The sequence below is a fragment of the Eurytemora carolleeae genome, unplaced genomic scaffold (assembly GCF_000591075.1).
Source record: "Eurytemora carolleeae unplaced genomic scaffold, Eaff_2.0 scaffold88, whole genome shotgun sequence".
NCBI classification, from domain to species: domain Eukaryota; kingdom Metazoa; phylum Arthropoda; class Copepoda; order Calanoida; family Temoridae; genus Eurytemora; species Eurytemora carolleeae.
Window position 1 is genome coordinate 246,549 of NW_019396040.1, and position 17,305 is coordinate 263,853.

The window sequence follows — 17,305 nt, forward strand, 5'->3', positions numbered from 1 at the left end:
CCTGCGCCGACGACACTTCATTAACCTAACCAAATGACAAAAAAATAAATAATAATAAATTTGCTGAAAAATAAATGGTCATGTACAAAATTGATAGGAGGGGGGGGGCCTGGGGGGGGTCCAAAAATCGTATACTAGGACAGACCCCACAGTTTTAAATAAAAAAATAGTCTACAGGATTTTTTTGCATCCCCTTGATTGATTAAGATTTAAAAATTGTGATCGTTTCAAAGTTATCTTATTTTACTTTAAATTTTGGTTTGTTCAGAAAAAAGATTGATTTTTTTTTTATTTTATTCAGGTAAAAGATATAATGAGCAACATAAAATTCTATTCTGTCCAGTGTCCACACAACTCTCAACTTAAGTTAAATAAACTCAAATTAAAATTACAAAGAACATTTAAAATTCTCAGGAAAATTTAGTTTTTATTTCTAGAATCTTGAAGAAGCTAAACATTTCTAATCAAACTACAATTTCAACAGAAAAATAATCAGACAAATATGCTGTAAACCACAAAGAGCACCCTGATATGAATGGACGTTAAATTAATTGACTTTAAAATAACATCCCGTTCTGCCAAGTTTTCTAAACGATCGTTAAAGGATCGTTAAACGATCGTTTTTGTTTCGTTTTCAAAAACGAGCGTTTCGTTTTCGGAAAAAAACGATCGTTTTAAAAACGACCCATTCGTTTTTAACTTTTAGAAAACGAATAGCGATCGTTTTTATTAAAACGATTTGCGACCGTTTTTATACAGTGAAACCCTTAATAACGAATACATCGGAAGAATTTATTAAATGTCGTCTTGACAATTTTTCAATGAGTTTTATACTGTATTACGTAAATTTAATTTTTTGCGAAAATAAATAAATAGCCATGAATATACGGGAACAGTTTTAAAGAGTTCCATATTATGATTTAATTAAAAAACTAAATATCTGCATCATTCCATTATCAGAAAGTGAAGAATACGACATTTAATGAATTCTTTCGATGTATTCGTTATTAAGGGTTTCACTGTACGATTGTTTTTTAAAAAAAGGATCGTCTTTAAACAACAAATTTATTGAAAATTATGTTAACGATCATAAACGAAGGGTCGTTAACGTTCTTTAACGAATTGGGTCGTCGTTAACAATCGTTAACGGAGATTCATCGTTAACGATCGTTAATGAAGGGGTCGTCGTTAACGATCGTTAACGAAGGGTTGTCGTTAACGATCGTTAACGAAGGGTTGTCGTTAACGATCGTTAACGAAGGGTTGTAGTTAACGATCGTTAACGAAGGGTCGTCATTAACAATCGTTAACGAAACGACGAATTTTATAAAACCGATCGTTTTGAAAAATGATCGTTTTTAAAAACGAGCATTTTTAAAAACGATCGTTTTTCATAACGAAACGATCGTTTTTCTGAAAAATGAAAACGTTAACATCCCTAACTCAGACGAAAGACGGGAAATATTTTTTTGTTTACCACGGGTTCCATTAGCCAATTTGTTCCAAGTAACTCTTCGCGTAAAGTATTTGTAAATTAATATAATTAGTAAAATAATGAATTTTGAAATTCTTGGATTTAAATCAGATGTAAGTTGTGTAAAATTAAGATCTAAATACTTATTTTGTAGCAGAGTGTAATCATTAAATTGTATCACAAATTTTATAGTTGTCAACTTATTCATGCAATCTTAATGGACAAACTGTACTTTCGTTTCTTTCGTTTCTAGTGTGGTTTCATTTCGGGGTCAGGTTCTTTCTTGGATGTAGTAGTATCAGATTAAGTTTCGGATTCTCATTGTGCGTGTTGTAAAGTTAATAGCCATAGCTGAGTCGGCTGATGCCACGGTAGCAGATAGAGTAACAGAAATTTGTTGTCCAGGTTAGGTTAAGGGGGAGACTGATGAGGTTAGGGGGAGGGTGTGGAGACTTATGAGGTTAAGGGGAGAATGATGAGGTCAGGGGGAGACTGATGAGGTCAGGGGGGAGACTGATGAGGCCAGGGAAGAGACTGATGAGATTTTGGGGGAAACTGAAGAGGTTAAGGGGAGACAGTTAAGGTTAAGGGGATGGGATAACTAATGAGTGCAGACAAATTAAGTAACATTACTTAAGATTTGTAATAAATGACATACAGTATTATTAATTGCTCAATCGGTTAAATGCAAGAAAAAAATTAGTTAAAAATGAAAATTGAAAAATCAGTAATACATAAGTGAATGTTTTTGTTAAGGAAAATGTCCATAACTTTTTTTTACCTCTGTTTCCTCTTCTCGCGTTGAGTAAAGCTGTGTACTGTTACAGCAAACATCCAGTACAAGGTTATGTAAAGAGTTAGCCATAGCGTACACTGCATCAACTAAACATTTTAAGTTTACGCTTTAACAAAGAAGCATACTTATTTTTATAACTAATTCAATTCTTCAAAAAAAAATTGGAAAAGGGTTGGTATACAAATTAAGAATTAAGTAACATTTTTATTCATTATCCGATTCAACTTATTCTTTTAAACTCCTTTTGTGTTGTACAACGCACACAAATAGTTCTACTAGAAAAGTTTTTGTTTGTCTTCGTTGGAAAATATTATTTTCTCTACAAGACAAATATGACTTTCAAAATGGTTCCTCACTTAAAACTTTTTATGATATATGTAAGTCTTCTGTAAAAACTTCAGCAACAAGGGGATAAAGTAGCTTTATCTTAGTATGATATTAATTACTGTATTTTACTTTTGGGAATATATTTGCGTTTTCCCCTCAAGTTTTACCCTTACACAAATCGAATAAAATAATGTCTTACTAACTAACTTACTTACTTACTATCTTTAGAATACAAACGTTTTCTATCCGGATATTTTATTCACATATCCTCCAAATTTTTTCATATAAAAAATTTAATGCAATTATGAGTGACTACAGAAAATTACCTACAAACGGAACAAGACCCTCTTGGAGGTGTTTGTGTAAACCTTCTTTTCCAGTGCAATCGCCTTCTGTTTCAAATCCAACTTTAAGACCCGGAAACTAAGATTTATTAATTACATTTGTGTGGTTATTAAAAATATATTTTAAGATAAAACATTTTATACATTGAAATAATGGATTTTCCGATTAGTCTATTTTTGGTCTAATAGAGGGAGGGGGGGGTCGAATTTTTCAAGGCCAGCTTATAAAAAATCAAGCCTCTAACTTTGATTGCCAGGGTACTAGGGTGTTTTTTTAAAGCTTAAAGCTTTAAAAAGTAAGTCGAAAAAAATATTAAAAAATATTTATTTTACTTTTGACAAATATTAACATTTGACACATTTCATTAGATTGCAATTGTTTCCAATTTATTTGAATTTAATAAATCTAAAAATAGTTGGAACAGTTAATTGCAGTTCAAAAAACTTTGAATATTTATGGACTATCTTTGGTTATTTTGAAACAACAACAGGATGTTTGACCGTCCTCTTCTTTACGCGCTTCCATTAGATTTGCGTTTTTTTTTATTTTGAATCGGTAAAACAAATAAAATAAAAGTTTTTAAAATTTTTTCCCCATACAACCATTTCCTGAGGTCATGTGAGTTACCACAAAAGTTTAGGCCTGATCGTTTTAGCCATTTATATAAATTTTTAATATCCACGGAAGTTCTTTCTTTTAATTAAGAAAAAGACGGGTTAAGAGTTTACAAGAACTGTTCCAGATTTTTTACGTTATATCTCAAATTTCACAAAGTTATGTGTAACATGAGAATGTTACTTCAAGGACAGACAAAAATTCGAACTTGTAAAAAATTGCCTTGCATCGATGATGTTTAGACCAAAATTCACGAAAATAAGGATTTCTGCAGTTAACCTGAAATTTATGCTGTTCATTTTATATCTGATATTTTTTATTATTTGCTACTTATTTAACACCTACCTTTTTGTCCGCTTCCTCCTGCGGTGTGCATTCTGCATGTTGAGACGGTACAAGGTTTTTGAAATATCTGTCAAACCCTAGAAAGCCCAAATGAAACCCAGTAAGACATGGAAGTGATCTCAATATCCACTATGACAGCTTTTAAACTAAAGGGATAAAGGGATTGGTTTCCTGACGGGTAATCTTATTTGTTTTTTAAAAATACAAAAAAGTGCGAACAGAGTTGGGAACTTTAGAATTGGATACCTTTAATCCCGACTGCTTAATCCGAATATCCAATGTGGACACTTTAAATTTCTTGCTTATTTACTCTTTTTGGGTAATGTTACATCGTCTATATGCAACAGCCCCCCTAATGAACTTCTGACCTACATAACGTTCCGACTTACTGCAATATCAGACCTACGCTAGCTGTTTCTTTTTGTATTATTTGAGGTTTAGGTTAGGACAATTAAGACAATTTGTGGGCCGAGCTCTGAGGCTAGGACAGGCTAGGGGGCCGAGCTCCGCGGCTAGGACAGGCTAGGGGATGAGCGCCGTGGCTAGGACAGGCTAGGGGGCCGGGCGCTTCGGTCACATGTCCATATAGCAGCTGTAAAATCACGTGCTAGTAGGTCGGATGTTTAGTATAGCGAATTTTGCGCAGGTCAGAAGTAAGTATAGCGGATTTGCGAAGGTCGAAAAATTCACCACCCTCTTTTTGGGATATAAACAGAAAAATCAAAAGCCGGTTTTCAAAATAAGAGAGTCCCTCCTGTTTCTGAACATAAATCTGAAATGACGCGCAAAATTTTTAATTTCCCAGCTTCTGATACGCAACTCTGATTGATTGAATTTCAGACACTTTACAGGATACAAGTACAAGATTAGGTTAGTCTCAAGATTAAGAAAAATAGAGGATCAAGCATTGATCTTGATATCCACCATTCTATAGCTCCCAACTCAACATACATGTATTTGGAATCAAGCAAAGTGGTGGAAAAAAACTTTTTTCTTCAAGGTTGCCTGAAATGTTTCGACCTTTGTACAACATAATTTTATATATATTGGGCTAGTTTGATTTCGAAAATGCATGCTACTACAAGTTTACTAAGAGCAAGTTTCAAGCCCCACATCTATCTTATGATTTTTAAATTTTAACACATCAATAATTAATATGACGTCATAGTTGGCCAATTATATCTCTTAGTCTAGACACCTCGCCAATTTTGAATTTGAATTGAAGAAGAACCGATTTAGGACAAGAACAATCGGGGTAAAAATTCCCACCAAATACTTGTATAATGTATTTAAAATTTATTGGACCGAGTTTTTTCACTTCCGACCGAAAGCTCTTTACGCAAACAAATCCATGTTGAAACTACGAGGCCTGGCATTATATTGTCCTCCTTAATAATAGCGTACCCAACAAATCAATTTGGTATTACACACTTTTAAGTTTTTAACGCTACCTAAATATTCAAATGTACATTTTTAAAAAATCAGTTCAATTAAGAAAATTAATTGAAATATTGTTGTATTATAAAAAAACCTCAAATGCTAAATTTTCGGTAAAATAAAATGATATTTTCCTAAACCTGATATTTCAGATCTCTTGGGAAGGATCGTTATGGCTCCTTCAGCCGCCCATTCTTGATCTCGAACTGGAAATATCTTGGCGCCCCATGAATCTGTCACATATTTATTTACCAAAGTGAAATATAATTTACTACCTACCTACCTACTCTTAGAGGCGTAGTTAGTAGGGGTTATTGGGGTGGTACCCCCCCCCCCCAAAAAAAAACAACATGTTTTTCGTTTTGCGCATCATTTAACTCAATCAACTTAATCAAAGTAACACAGATAAGTTTTACCAAAAAAAAATCTATTATTCAATGCAGTAGCGTACTTTCACTGCACTGGGGGGGGGGATGGGGAAGTAACACAGCCCCCCCCCCCAGCTTCCTAGGCCTCCCTAGGGATTCTTGGGCAAAAGTAAAATTTATTTGGGGGGGGGGGACTACCTACCACACCAATATTATATACCTACAGTAGAATATGAAAAAATGTGTTTGTAAAATGTGTTTATCAATGCTGAAAATTTCAATAAAATCCAAAGATCGGATATAAATTAAAATCCAATATCGCAATTTTAACTTTTGAACCTTAAAACTAAATTTTGTTTATACCCTTACCCTTAAACCTGATGTCAGACCTTTTAAAACCTTCTTATGTTTTCTATTCTATTTTTTAAAGGGGAACATATTAATTTTTTATTTAGCATAAACGAAAAAATATCTGCCATTGCGTTTTAAATACTTATAAACTTGATAGGCATAATTTTAACTGACCCTCCATTTTTTTTCGATTCACAATGGTTCCCATTAAACCTTTGAAATATCGTCGTTTTTTGTTTAAAAATAACACACTCAAAATGATCAGTTTCAAAACTATTATTGATTTTTTTGTAAACAATCCTGATCCAATCCAGTAGAATTTTCCAGCTACACCCTTCCTTGTTGTAGCACTCAACAACTTTCTGAAAATCATTTTTGCTTGATGCGTCTAAAATTTGCGTTGAACAAACAGTTAACCTTTTAACATAATTTTAAATGAATCACAAACTATTTTCTAAATGTTGGGGATACAATGAATAACATATGTTAAAGATATCTTCTTCTTTTTTCTTTAATTTATTACTTTTTTTTTTACTATTTCTAATTTTTTTTATTTCAAAATCCCACCTTGTTTTATCTTCATCCACAAAGAGAACTACCGCCTGAAAAATAAAAGCATTTTCATTAGCTATAAACATGTTATTCTATTCATAAACTTGAAAACCGCATACTACGCGATTCTGCCACCTTTGCCGTATTCTCCCAATTTACTACTTTATTCGACTGTTCCTTTAGATAGTTTAAAAAGACAATACAATTATTTAAAAAAATTTTTTATGGACATTGGGATGTTTTATATTGAACATCCTTTAAAGTTGTTATAAATAATTTATTTTTAATCTTTAAAAATGTACTACAGACACTGTTGGCTTTTAGGTAATAGCAAAGCATGATTGGTGGGAATGGGCCGGGTTGTGTGTTTTCATAAGTAATTAAAAGTTTGAAAATTAGATGATGTTGTGGGGTATAGTTTCAAAACTGTTTAAACTCAAGAACAAGAATTTTGAAACTTTCAAAAATAATTGCGCTTACACAAAATATTTTTGATTTAAGTGAAAAGTCCAAACGAGCTGGATTAAGTTTTCAAAATTAAGTTTTACTTTTTATTTACTTTCATAAAAAATGTTCTTTCTATTGTTATGCAAATTCAATACATATCTACATATTTTTCCAAAAAATATCATTTTCTGTAAGTAAAGTTTTGTTTAAAAGCAGGATCAAAATCTTTCTTCTTTTCCAAAAGGCATTGTCTGCCCTTTTCACCAAATTCTATCAAGATATCCGAAAATCTATAAAAAATCAAGTTTATTTCAAACAAAGCAGATATATTTCTATATGATGGAAATATCTGATGAATTTTTCCCGATTCCTGGTTTATATTTTATTATTTGAGTGCTGTACATATTAGAGTTTATTTTGAGATTACATCCATCCTTTTAAATCTTTTCCTTTCATAAATTTGTTCATGGAAAAGATTTCACAAAATTCTAGGATTATTCAAATTCAAATACAAAAAATATGGTGATGTAGAGAAATACATTTGGGTACTTTTTACTTAGAAGAATCTGGATTTAAATTTGGGCCCGATCGGTTATGCCGTTTTGACGTTTATTGGATACAAACAAACAAACACCCAGACAGACAGGAAAAGTATATATATATACATATATTGGTTTTTGTTCTCTGCTATAAATATGTGCCCTGTTTTAAATGTTGTGCTCCATGCTGAGATCTACAATTTTATCAAGCGAAATATATATATATAGATTAGGGGCACGTAATGTTCCAGTTTAATCAAAGAGAATAAAATATATATTAGAGGGGAATTTACTAGAAAAAAGCGTAAAACGGCCATTTTGTTGTACTGTTTCCATACTGCAGGTATACTTCACATATTTATGCTATATAACCTTTTGGGCCCTGGAATATCATTTTATAGAAAATCTAAAAATAATGTTAAAAGAAAACCAAATTATGAAATAAGCTGGTTTCATAATTGACCAATGATCATTTACATAGACTCTTTGCCTTTCACTTTACAAACGATGATTTTCCGTTATAACTATAAATCAAATGATGTTTTTTATTCACCTAATTCATTATAAAGTTTATTTAACAGCTTTAAAAAATTCGAAATTGAAATGAATAGTCAAGGGAAAATACTGTATTAATGTACTCTACCGCATATAATTTGTGAACATTTACATGATTTGTACACTTTGAACTCCCTTTCAGGCTGAAAGGGACTGAAAAAAATTCATACCGAGAGATTCTCTAAATTTCCCTCTAATATATATTCTATTCTCTATGAGTTTAATCTTAAATTAGTAACGCATTCCAATTTTTAACAATTTAGTAACATTCGGTTAATAAAACCTTAGCTCTGTAATCTTCTAACAGTGCATCAACTATCCCATCAAACTCTTGTATCCCTGCATGTCTGCTGATCTATCCATGTTAACAAAATTAATAAAAAACATCTTATTCCGTCCTTTTTTATTTAAAATTTTTATAATTATTAATGCAAAAAAATATTCTGGGAACTCAGGGTATTCAGTAACAAGTCTGTATAGTTCAGAAAATCTAAGAATTACAAAAAGAATATCAATAAGAAAAAGTCTATGTAGCACCGCAGAATAACTAACTTGATGATTGTTGGGAAAGTAAATTATTTTAAAGTTAGAACTAAGAGATTAGAACTCCAAAATCTCAATCTTACGGAACTATAGACTTTTCAATTAATGTTTTTATTTTTATTTATTTTTTTTTCACATTATTACTGAAATAAGATGCCATAGGAAAACTAAAATTTAATTTGTTAATTCCTTTGCTGATGTAGCGATACATATTCCAGATTTTGTTGCTATTTGGATAAACGAGGCAATTCCCTTTTCTCCATATTCCCCCTATAAGATCATAGTTATTTATTTTTGAAGCATAGTTTTTATTTTAATCAATACCTGTGCTGCAACAGTGCTGACATATGTCCACCCTAATTGCTTCACAATCTCAACCATTGCTTGCGCCTTTTCAATATATACATTAAAAAAATAAAGGAATTGACTCTTTGCAACAAAATCTGATTTTCTAATCCCTATATCTTTGGATTCCAACGTCGTAAACCTTTGAAATTTCAAACTATGACTTTTGTTAGATCAAAAAATATAAGTTTGAAATATCAAAGGTTTACGACATTGGGTTCCAAAGATATTGGGATTAGAAAATCAGAGTTTGTGGCAAAGAGGCAATTCCTTTGTCTTGCTTTCAAAGTTTTTTTATGAGACTTTAAACAATATACTTTTTGGAACCGTATTAAAATTATATTTGTATTTTAAAATCAGAACATTTTTGGGGGTTCGATCTGAAATTCATTGTTTTCTATTTTTATGCATAAAATGTTTTATTTTAGAAGTACATTTTAAAAAGATCGTTCATTTGTTTGGGTATTTTTAGGCTATTTATTTTATTTTATTTTATTTATTGGCTATTTAATGGTATTAGTCTTACTTTTCAAAGATAACTGTGGCCGGAGAAAACCCAAATTTATTGTTAAGAATTTCGGCATGAAGGTGCAGTCAGTGATGTCCATAAATGGAGTTGAAATCTATTGAACTAGTTTTCTACACAGTTTGTTTAACGTTTGAATACGAAAAACGTAAATTGCTTACAACCTCTAATATCTAAAGCTTTTAATTTTTATCTGATCATGAATTTACTATTTCTAAAATGTCACTTTTTAAACATTAATATTTTTCCCTTTAATTCTGCTTTTTAGTGCTGCTGCAACCAAGTGGTATTACAGTGTTGAAATCTATCGTTTAAAAGTAAGAATAATACCAATGAATATTATTTAGTTAACCCTGATCTACCCAAAGAAGTCCGCTAGAATAAAAATTTATTAGGTGAAAAAAATGGGATATAAAATGACTATAAATAATTTTAAGTTAATAACGAACAATGTCAGTAACTTTTGCGACTAAATAAATTTGTTGGTTCATATTTTATATTCATTCATATTTTTATTCAACTACAAAGCATGAGATATTAAAAATATGAAATAAGCAATCACAATTTATTATGCAGTTTGGACCCGCCTAACCAGGGAAGGTTGTTTTGAGCGGATGGCCCGAAGTTAATTAACAATACTGAACATAATTGGTTTTACATATCAAGTTATGTTTTTGGATAGGTAAGGAGATGATTGGAAGGAAGAAGATTGGAAGGTGATCTGTAGGAGGGTGAGATCAGAAGAATTAATGTAGAGATAAATTAAAATACAGGGTGTTCCGGATGGTGGATACATAAACACAAATAAGCTAATAAAGTTTCATTTATTTTTATTTTTTTTACATAAAATTTATTCACACGATATACATCTAGGGGTTTCGCATTTAAACCTCTCATAATTCTCAAGATAAATATTGATTACTCTTTGTTTAAATATTTCTGCAGATTTAGTTTCTTTGAGGTAAATTTCAATTGCATTCCACAATTTAGGAAACATTGCGGACGAAAAGCTTTCTAGATTTTTGTTTAAACCCCTAATTTATATGATTTTGTTCTATTCGGTTCCTCTAGAGATATATAAACATATTCTAAAAGGAAGAGGGAAGTCGGAAAGTTATCATTAAAGTATCTATGCATAAAAAAGTATCATCAAGGTTAAAAACTTTCAGTTTTGAAAATAATGGATTTAAATGTACCTTGAAAGTACGATCATTAACCGCTCTGATTGTCTTCTTTTTTTGCAAAGATCTGATTTTTAATCTGTAGTTCGGAGTTTTTAACTCCTCCCCAAGTAACAATTCCATATTCAATATTAGGCCTTACAGGAGAGTTATAAACAAGCAGACGAATATGTTTAATTTGAAAATCCCAGTTTAAAAATTCGTCAAGTTTAAGTCCAACAAATTTGAAATATTTGTTCACACAGTCATTACCAATTATTTCAAGTATCTCATTTCCTATTGATATATTACAACTGTTAGGGTCAAAGTGCATATTTTTATTTCTAATTACTATATACTTTGTTTTGGAGACATTCAGTGGCAAACGATTTGCTTAAAACCATTATGCTGCTTTGTTTAGTTCAGTCAATCTTGTATCTTGGATGTCTTAAAGGATCTACTGGAAATAGCAAATTGGAAAACTTTAGTCAAAGTCTTTAATAATTTCACCAAAATAGAAAACGCGCTTTGTTAAGTTATGATGGAGCTTCTCTATACAAACCGGAGATACTGGAAAATATTAAACTTTTATCAATTTTGATCCAAGTGGGAAAATTTCAGAATATTTAAGGCAAGGAATGCATCTCTACGTTTACTTTACATTTTACAAATTGTGAATAATAAAATATTTCTTAAGCCAAAAAAAATCACTCTAATCACTAAAAAGCCAAAATATCAAATATTTGTTAAATTCAATTTTTCGCAATTGCTTTGGAAAGTTCTTATAGCAATAATAATAATAATAATAGTGATATTATCTATTACGGTTGATTGTCACACTTTCTTAATTTTTTAAGTTTCTAATTTTTGTTTCGATCGTTCAAGTTTTCAATTTTTTTATGCTAAAGATATTTAGCTTTTTGAAATTTACGAATACATACAATAGTACTAAGGCTTTTATGGCGGTTCTTCTTTTTCAAATTTCAAGTGAATATCTTCTCTTTTTACAGTATACATTTTTTTTTTAAATTTGCGGATTTCCTAATATTTTTTCGCGCATTTTTCAAAATTTTCCAAAATTAAATAATTATAGATAAAAATATTTTAAGATTACATAATAAAAGTCTGATTGGCCATAAACCTTCTCTGGGGCCACGAGAGGTCTCACACAAAATTTGGGCCTGATCAGTTCAGCCGTTTTACATTAGCATTGCTCAGTTTTCGTTGCAAGTTCCTCACCCCCATGACAGGCCTTGGTTTTCCTGTCTGAGATGTCACACTTAATTCCTGGTGTTTCTCATCATCAGACAGTATGTGTCCTGTTTCATCATCTTTATATTTCTTGGAAGGCTTCCGACTCAGTTATACCAACAAAAAAGTATTTTAGAAAAAATTGACAGAACCGTTAAATCCTCGTGAAACAGACACCCAGACAAGCTAAAGGAATTGAGTCTTTTCCACAAACTCAAATTTTTAAACATCTTTATCTTTTCAACCTAATACCGTAATCCTTCGATATTTCAAACTAAGATTATTTGGTTAAACAGAATGCATAGTTTGAAATATCTATGGTCAACGACATTTGGTTGAGAAGATATAAAAATTTGAAAATAAGATTTTGTGGCAAAAACTCATTTCCTTTATATATAGATATACTGGGATGTCAGGGCGCTTCACGTCCATCTTTTATTTCAATTTTTAACTGTTGCTCAATCTTTCAGCATTTTCTCTTTGATAAAACAAAAATGAAAAATTTTGCGAAGTTAAAATTTTGTTTTCGAGGAATTTCAAAATTTTTGGATACAACTTTTTGTAATTCTGAAAATCCATCCTCTATTTCAACTTTAAATTGTGGATTTATCTGTGAGCATCTTCTCTTTGTGCAATATAAAATAGAAACAAGCAAAAAGTTCGCAGATTTAATAATATTTTTTTTAAACTCGTTTCAGCTTTAACGTTTATTGGATACAAACAGACAGGGAAACGAACAAACAAACACCCAGACAAGCAAAATATATATATACTAGGCTTTTAGGGAGCTTCGAGCCCATCTTCTATTTAAATTGTGAACATCTTCTTTTTGTTTACATTTTAAAACAAAGAAGAAAAAAATTTCGCGGATTTTTAAAATAAAATTCGCGGATTTTCAAGAATTTAATTTTTTTACAAAATTTAAAACCTCTAAAACACATTTTTCTTAATTTTTATCATTCGTAAACCTTCCCTGTGGTCATTTGATGTCCCACAAAAAATTTGGGCCCGATCGGTTCAGCCGTTTTGACGTCTATTGGATACAAACAAACAGACACCCAGACAGACAAAAAACAGACAGACAAGCCAAATTTATATATAGATGTAATTAGACAAGCAAAGCATATATATGTAATTTATAATTATAGATACAGATGCAAAGTGATTTAAATTAAAATGCTTAACAAAGTTTCTAATGCTTAACATATTTACTTTATCAGAAAATTTCAATCAATCAGAAAAGTTGTATCTGTGATGTGAATAATAAAATTAAAATGAGAAAATAACGAAATTTGACACTTCATACGAAAAGAATGAGATTGAAAAACTATTTGATTTCTTGTTTTAAGTTCAGATTTTTTGCCTTTCATCTTATAATTTCTATTTTTATGGATATGCATATATTATTAATAAATGAAAAAAAAGCACCTGAAAATTATCCGGAGGAACTACCCGGGAAAAGTACTCAAATCTAGATTTATCAGAAAGCTCTAAAGATGTAGAGGCGTAACTGATTTGAGGTATCTAAATGATGAATTATAGTCGCAAATTGTCAGTTTTAATTTTAAATAATGTAACATACCCGAAAAAGTTTAAGAATATTCGCCACCATTATAGACACTCCGCTTAAAGCTCCCCCTATGACCCCTAAAATGTTCATCTAATAAAGATTAATTTTTCCAAGAAGGAAAAAATATATAATATCATAACAATTGAATGATAAAGGAATTGAGTCTTTGTCACAAACTCTGATTTTCTATATTCTTGGAACCAAATGTTGCAGACCTTAGATATTTCAAACTATGAATTCTGTTAGCTCAAATAATCTGAGTTTGAAATATCAAAGGTTTACAACATCGAATTCTAAAGCTATTGAGGTTTAAATATTTGATTTTGTTCCAAAGACTCAATTCCTTTACTATTTTTTCAATTAATGTATTTAACGTTCTTTTACATGTTTATTTATTCATTATTTTGGGAATTATTCTTCAATTCATATTTACAGTATTTTATCGATTTCCAACCATACATTTGAAATAATTTATGAGATTTTAATTAGAAAAGATAATTTCGATCATATAAATTCTTAGCAATGATTTTAATTTGTCATGTTTCCTTTGAATTAAGATGTATTTAATTCATATTGACGACTGAAAAAACAATCCCGACCCAGGAGAATAAGAAATGGAATACATATCATGGATACATACATTTTTTATGCCTGTCATTTAAGAATTTATTAATTTAGATTTAAAATATCCAAAATATTAAATTTATTTTCTCATTTTTCTCAGGGCAGGATTGCGACATACAAGAATAAATAGTTTAGTAAGGTTTTACTTTAATATTCTTAAACTAAGAGGAAATATCATGAAAAAATGATTCTTTCTAAAATGTTTTTTACCCGCAACAGGTTGGGTTGGTCGACCTTCAAATTCTGAACACTCTTTGGAAACCTTGAAAAGAAAAATTATAAATCCAAAAAGTCAGGAAGCATTTTAATTGAGAAATATTTTCTTAGACTTTTGGATTTTGGCATTAGATTTTGTTTTGTCCAGTTGCATCAAATTTATTTTAAATAGCTGCCAAGGGTCATGATTATTGAACGCAATTCGTAAAATGTTTTTAATTTGGCCTTGGAGACTAAGTAGGATTTTAATGTACTCGATTCGTTTAAATGACACTTCACTGATCTGATGATATATAGAAAGTGAATCAGCTTACAATTTATGTAAACATCAAGTTTAGAGAACCAATATGCGCCATGATTAATCTTATCGATATCGATGCATTAAGAGATTAATTGTCAGACCCCATCTTGAGATCGTTTTTTAGCAAATCCCAATCCTACTCCCTAGGACTAGAATTATATCATTTTCTTCGAAAAAAACTTTGGCATCATCAGGAGTTCGTCCTATAATATCACAGATATAAACAAAAAAAATTTTTTTTAAATATATAAAAAAGTTTTTTTTAGACAATGTATATATAAAATAAATGATACAATAAAGCAACTCGAATAAACAAAGAAGAGAACCAAAAAAAAAAAACTGTTTATGTAATTTTTACGTATCTTTCTACATACATTTGCTTTTCGGTGGATTGACCACATGATGTTATTAAGACGTACGTAAGCCTAATATTTGTATACAGGTAGTATATTTATGTTTAAAGAGGATGGTAAAGATGAGGTGGTCCTGCCTTCATTTTAGGTTAAAATCTTTCAATTTTTTGGCTGCACACCTAATTTGTGTTCTTATTTCCAAAAATAAAATGAAATTGAACCACCTTAATGACCTTTAATTATTTCTAATGACCTCGACTAATAGAAAATATTTTTACTATGGCTTTATGCATATCCAACGAAAGAAGCAGCAAATATTCTATTGTTTGACGTCGTTAGTAGCAGCAACGAATCCAGTGTTTGACCTTCTAATTACCACTAACGACCTCCATATTGAAAATATTTTTACTATGGCTTTATGCATATCAAACGAAAGCTAGGAGTACATAAGCAGCAAAGAATCTATTGTTTGACGTCGTTAGAGGTAATTAGAAACATGCAGTAGCAGCAACAAATCCATTGTTTGACCTTCTAATTACCTCTAACGATCTCCAAATTGAAAATGTTTTAACTATGGCTTTGACGTCGTTAGAGGTTATTAGAAACACTAAACAAATTGAGAAAATCTCCGGGGAGGGGGGGGCAGAGGTATTATTTCATGTACCCATTCATTGAACAACAACATCCACGTTCTACTTTCTTTGCTGCTACTTTATTGCCAGGGTTACATGCTTTCGTTTTTATATATAGTCGAAATCGTTAGTGGTCATTAGAAGGTCAAACATTGGATTCGTTGCTTCAACTGTATTTTTAAAACCTCAACACCAATTTGCTATTATCCTACAAGTATTACAGTCTTACAGTTCTTACTTAATTAATTGGTATTCAAGAAGAACCCTGCACTGCGTATACTCTAACTATATACACTAATCTAATCAATAGCTGTCTTCTCCTCTTTCACTATGGAAATGAATATATTTTTATGGCGCATAAGCATGGTAATAACCATAAGTATATATATAGGGATAATCCTTCCTTCATACATGTACAGAAAAATAATTAGATTTACATGATTAGCACTGCCTATAGTATAGCATTATTAATAATGTTTCCTACAGGTTAGAAAAAAACATCAAAGTTTAGAATATCAGTAGAAATCAATTTCACGTCAAAGGAATTGAGTCTTTGACACAAACTCTGATTTTTTAATTCCTATATCTCTGCAACCCAATGTCGTAGACCTTAGATATTTCAAACTATGAATTCTGTTTGAAATATCAAAAGTCTACACCATCAAGTTCCATAGATATAGGGATTAGAAAATTTGAGTTTATGACAAAGACTCAATTCCTTTCACAACACTTTACTACACAATTTTTGAACTATCTTTAAATTTTGATCTGTTTAGTGCAAAATAATATTTCTTCTTAAAACATCTTTTTATTTGTTTAATCCTACCTTTTCTTCCGATTTTTTGGTACTAGACATGAAGGCTCTTACAAACTCCATGGACTAATAGCAAAATATTTAATTACAAGCTTTAAAAAGATTAGTTTTGATTTAGTTTGATCAATGTAAATAATTTTAGTCAGTTATTGAGAAAATAGAATTTATTCTAGATTCAACGAATCTAGAAAATTCACAAAATTGGTTTCCTCTGCTCAATTTCCTCTTATATGTATTTTTAACATTTTGCATAATAGTACAAAAAGTTGGAGTTCTTCTTAAAATTTAATTTTTTAAAATTCTTTAAATGCTGTATCCTGTTCTAATGCATAGCTAGGGTTACTACACGTATCCAGGATCATAGCACCCAAACTAAAAACAAATAATAATCTTACTAATACTAATTTGTAAATGTATTGAAGATCAAAGTCTGCTTAGTAATACTATTGAATTTCACTTTAAAATTTTTAGCAGTAGCTGACGGATATCGTTTTTTTTGGAGGAATATATTTGAACCAGGACTTTCAATAAACCTTCTTCAAGGGTTACTGTCTTTTGAGCTAAAGCAAAGGATCTTTGCATAATTTGAGAAAGAAAAATTATACGTATTGGCATGTATAATTTACAGAAGCATAAAATTTAAGCAAAACATAATTAAAGCCGACTATTTTATGTAAGAAAAGGAATTGATTCTTTGCCACAAACTCAGATTTTCTAATCCCTATATCTTTCGAACCAAATGTCGTAAACCTTTGATATTTCAAACTTAAATTATTTGATCTAAAAGAAGTCATAGTTTAAAATGTCAAAGGTCTACGA

General features: G+C 30.6%; 1 protein-coding gene across 1 annotated transcript in view; it reads right to left on the reverse strand.

The window, feature by feature from the left end:
* Nucleotides 1–16,854, reverse strand: part of LOC111700566 (metabotropic glutamate receptor 8) — a 35,160-nt gene extending 18,306 nt beyond the window's left edge. The window contains exons 1-15 of the mRNA XM_023471535.1: nucleotides 16,804–16,854; nucleotides 16,499–16,552; nucleotides 14,381–14,432; nucleotides 13,559–13,623; nucleotides 13,405–13,500; nucleotides 9,019–9,084; nucleotides 8,884–8,964; nucleotides 8,435–8,506; nucleotides 6,626–6,660; nucleotides 6,359–6,420; nucleotides 5,480–5,572; nucleotides 3,903–3,979; nucleotides 3,780–3,836; nucleotides 2,924–3,020; nucleotides 2,256–2,356 (exon numbers count right to left, since the gene is read on the reverse strand). Of these exons, the coding sequence (XP_023327303.1) occupies nucleotides 2,256–2,356; nucleotides 2,924–3,020; nucleotides 3,780–3,836; nucleotides 3,903–3,979; nucleotides 5,480–5,572; nucleotides 6,359–6,420; nucleotides 6,626–6,660; nucleotides 8,435–8,506; nucleotides 8,884–8,964; nucleotides 9,019–9,084; nucleotides 13,405–13,500; nucleotides 13,559–13,623; nucleotides 14,381–14,432; nucleotides 16,499–16,552; nucleotides 16,804–16,848 (1,053 nt within the window). The 5' untranslated portion in view covers nucleotides 16,849–16,854. The remainder of the gene's footprint in view (nucleotides 1–2,255; nucleotides 2,357–2,923; nucleotides 3,021–3,779; nucleotides 3,837–3,902; nucleotides 3,980–5,479; nucleotides 5,573–6,358; nucleotides 6,421–6,625; nucleotides 6,661–8,434; nucleotides 8,507–8,883; nucleotides 8,965–9,018; nucleotides 9,085–13,404; nucleotides 13,501–13,558; nucleotides 13,624–14,380; nucleotides 14,433–16,498; nucleotides 16,553–16,803) is intronic.
* Nucleotides 16,855–17,305: the final 451 nt, after the last annotated feature.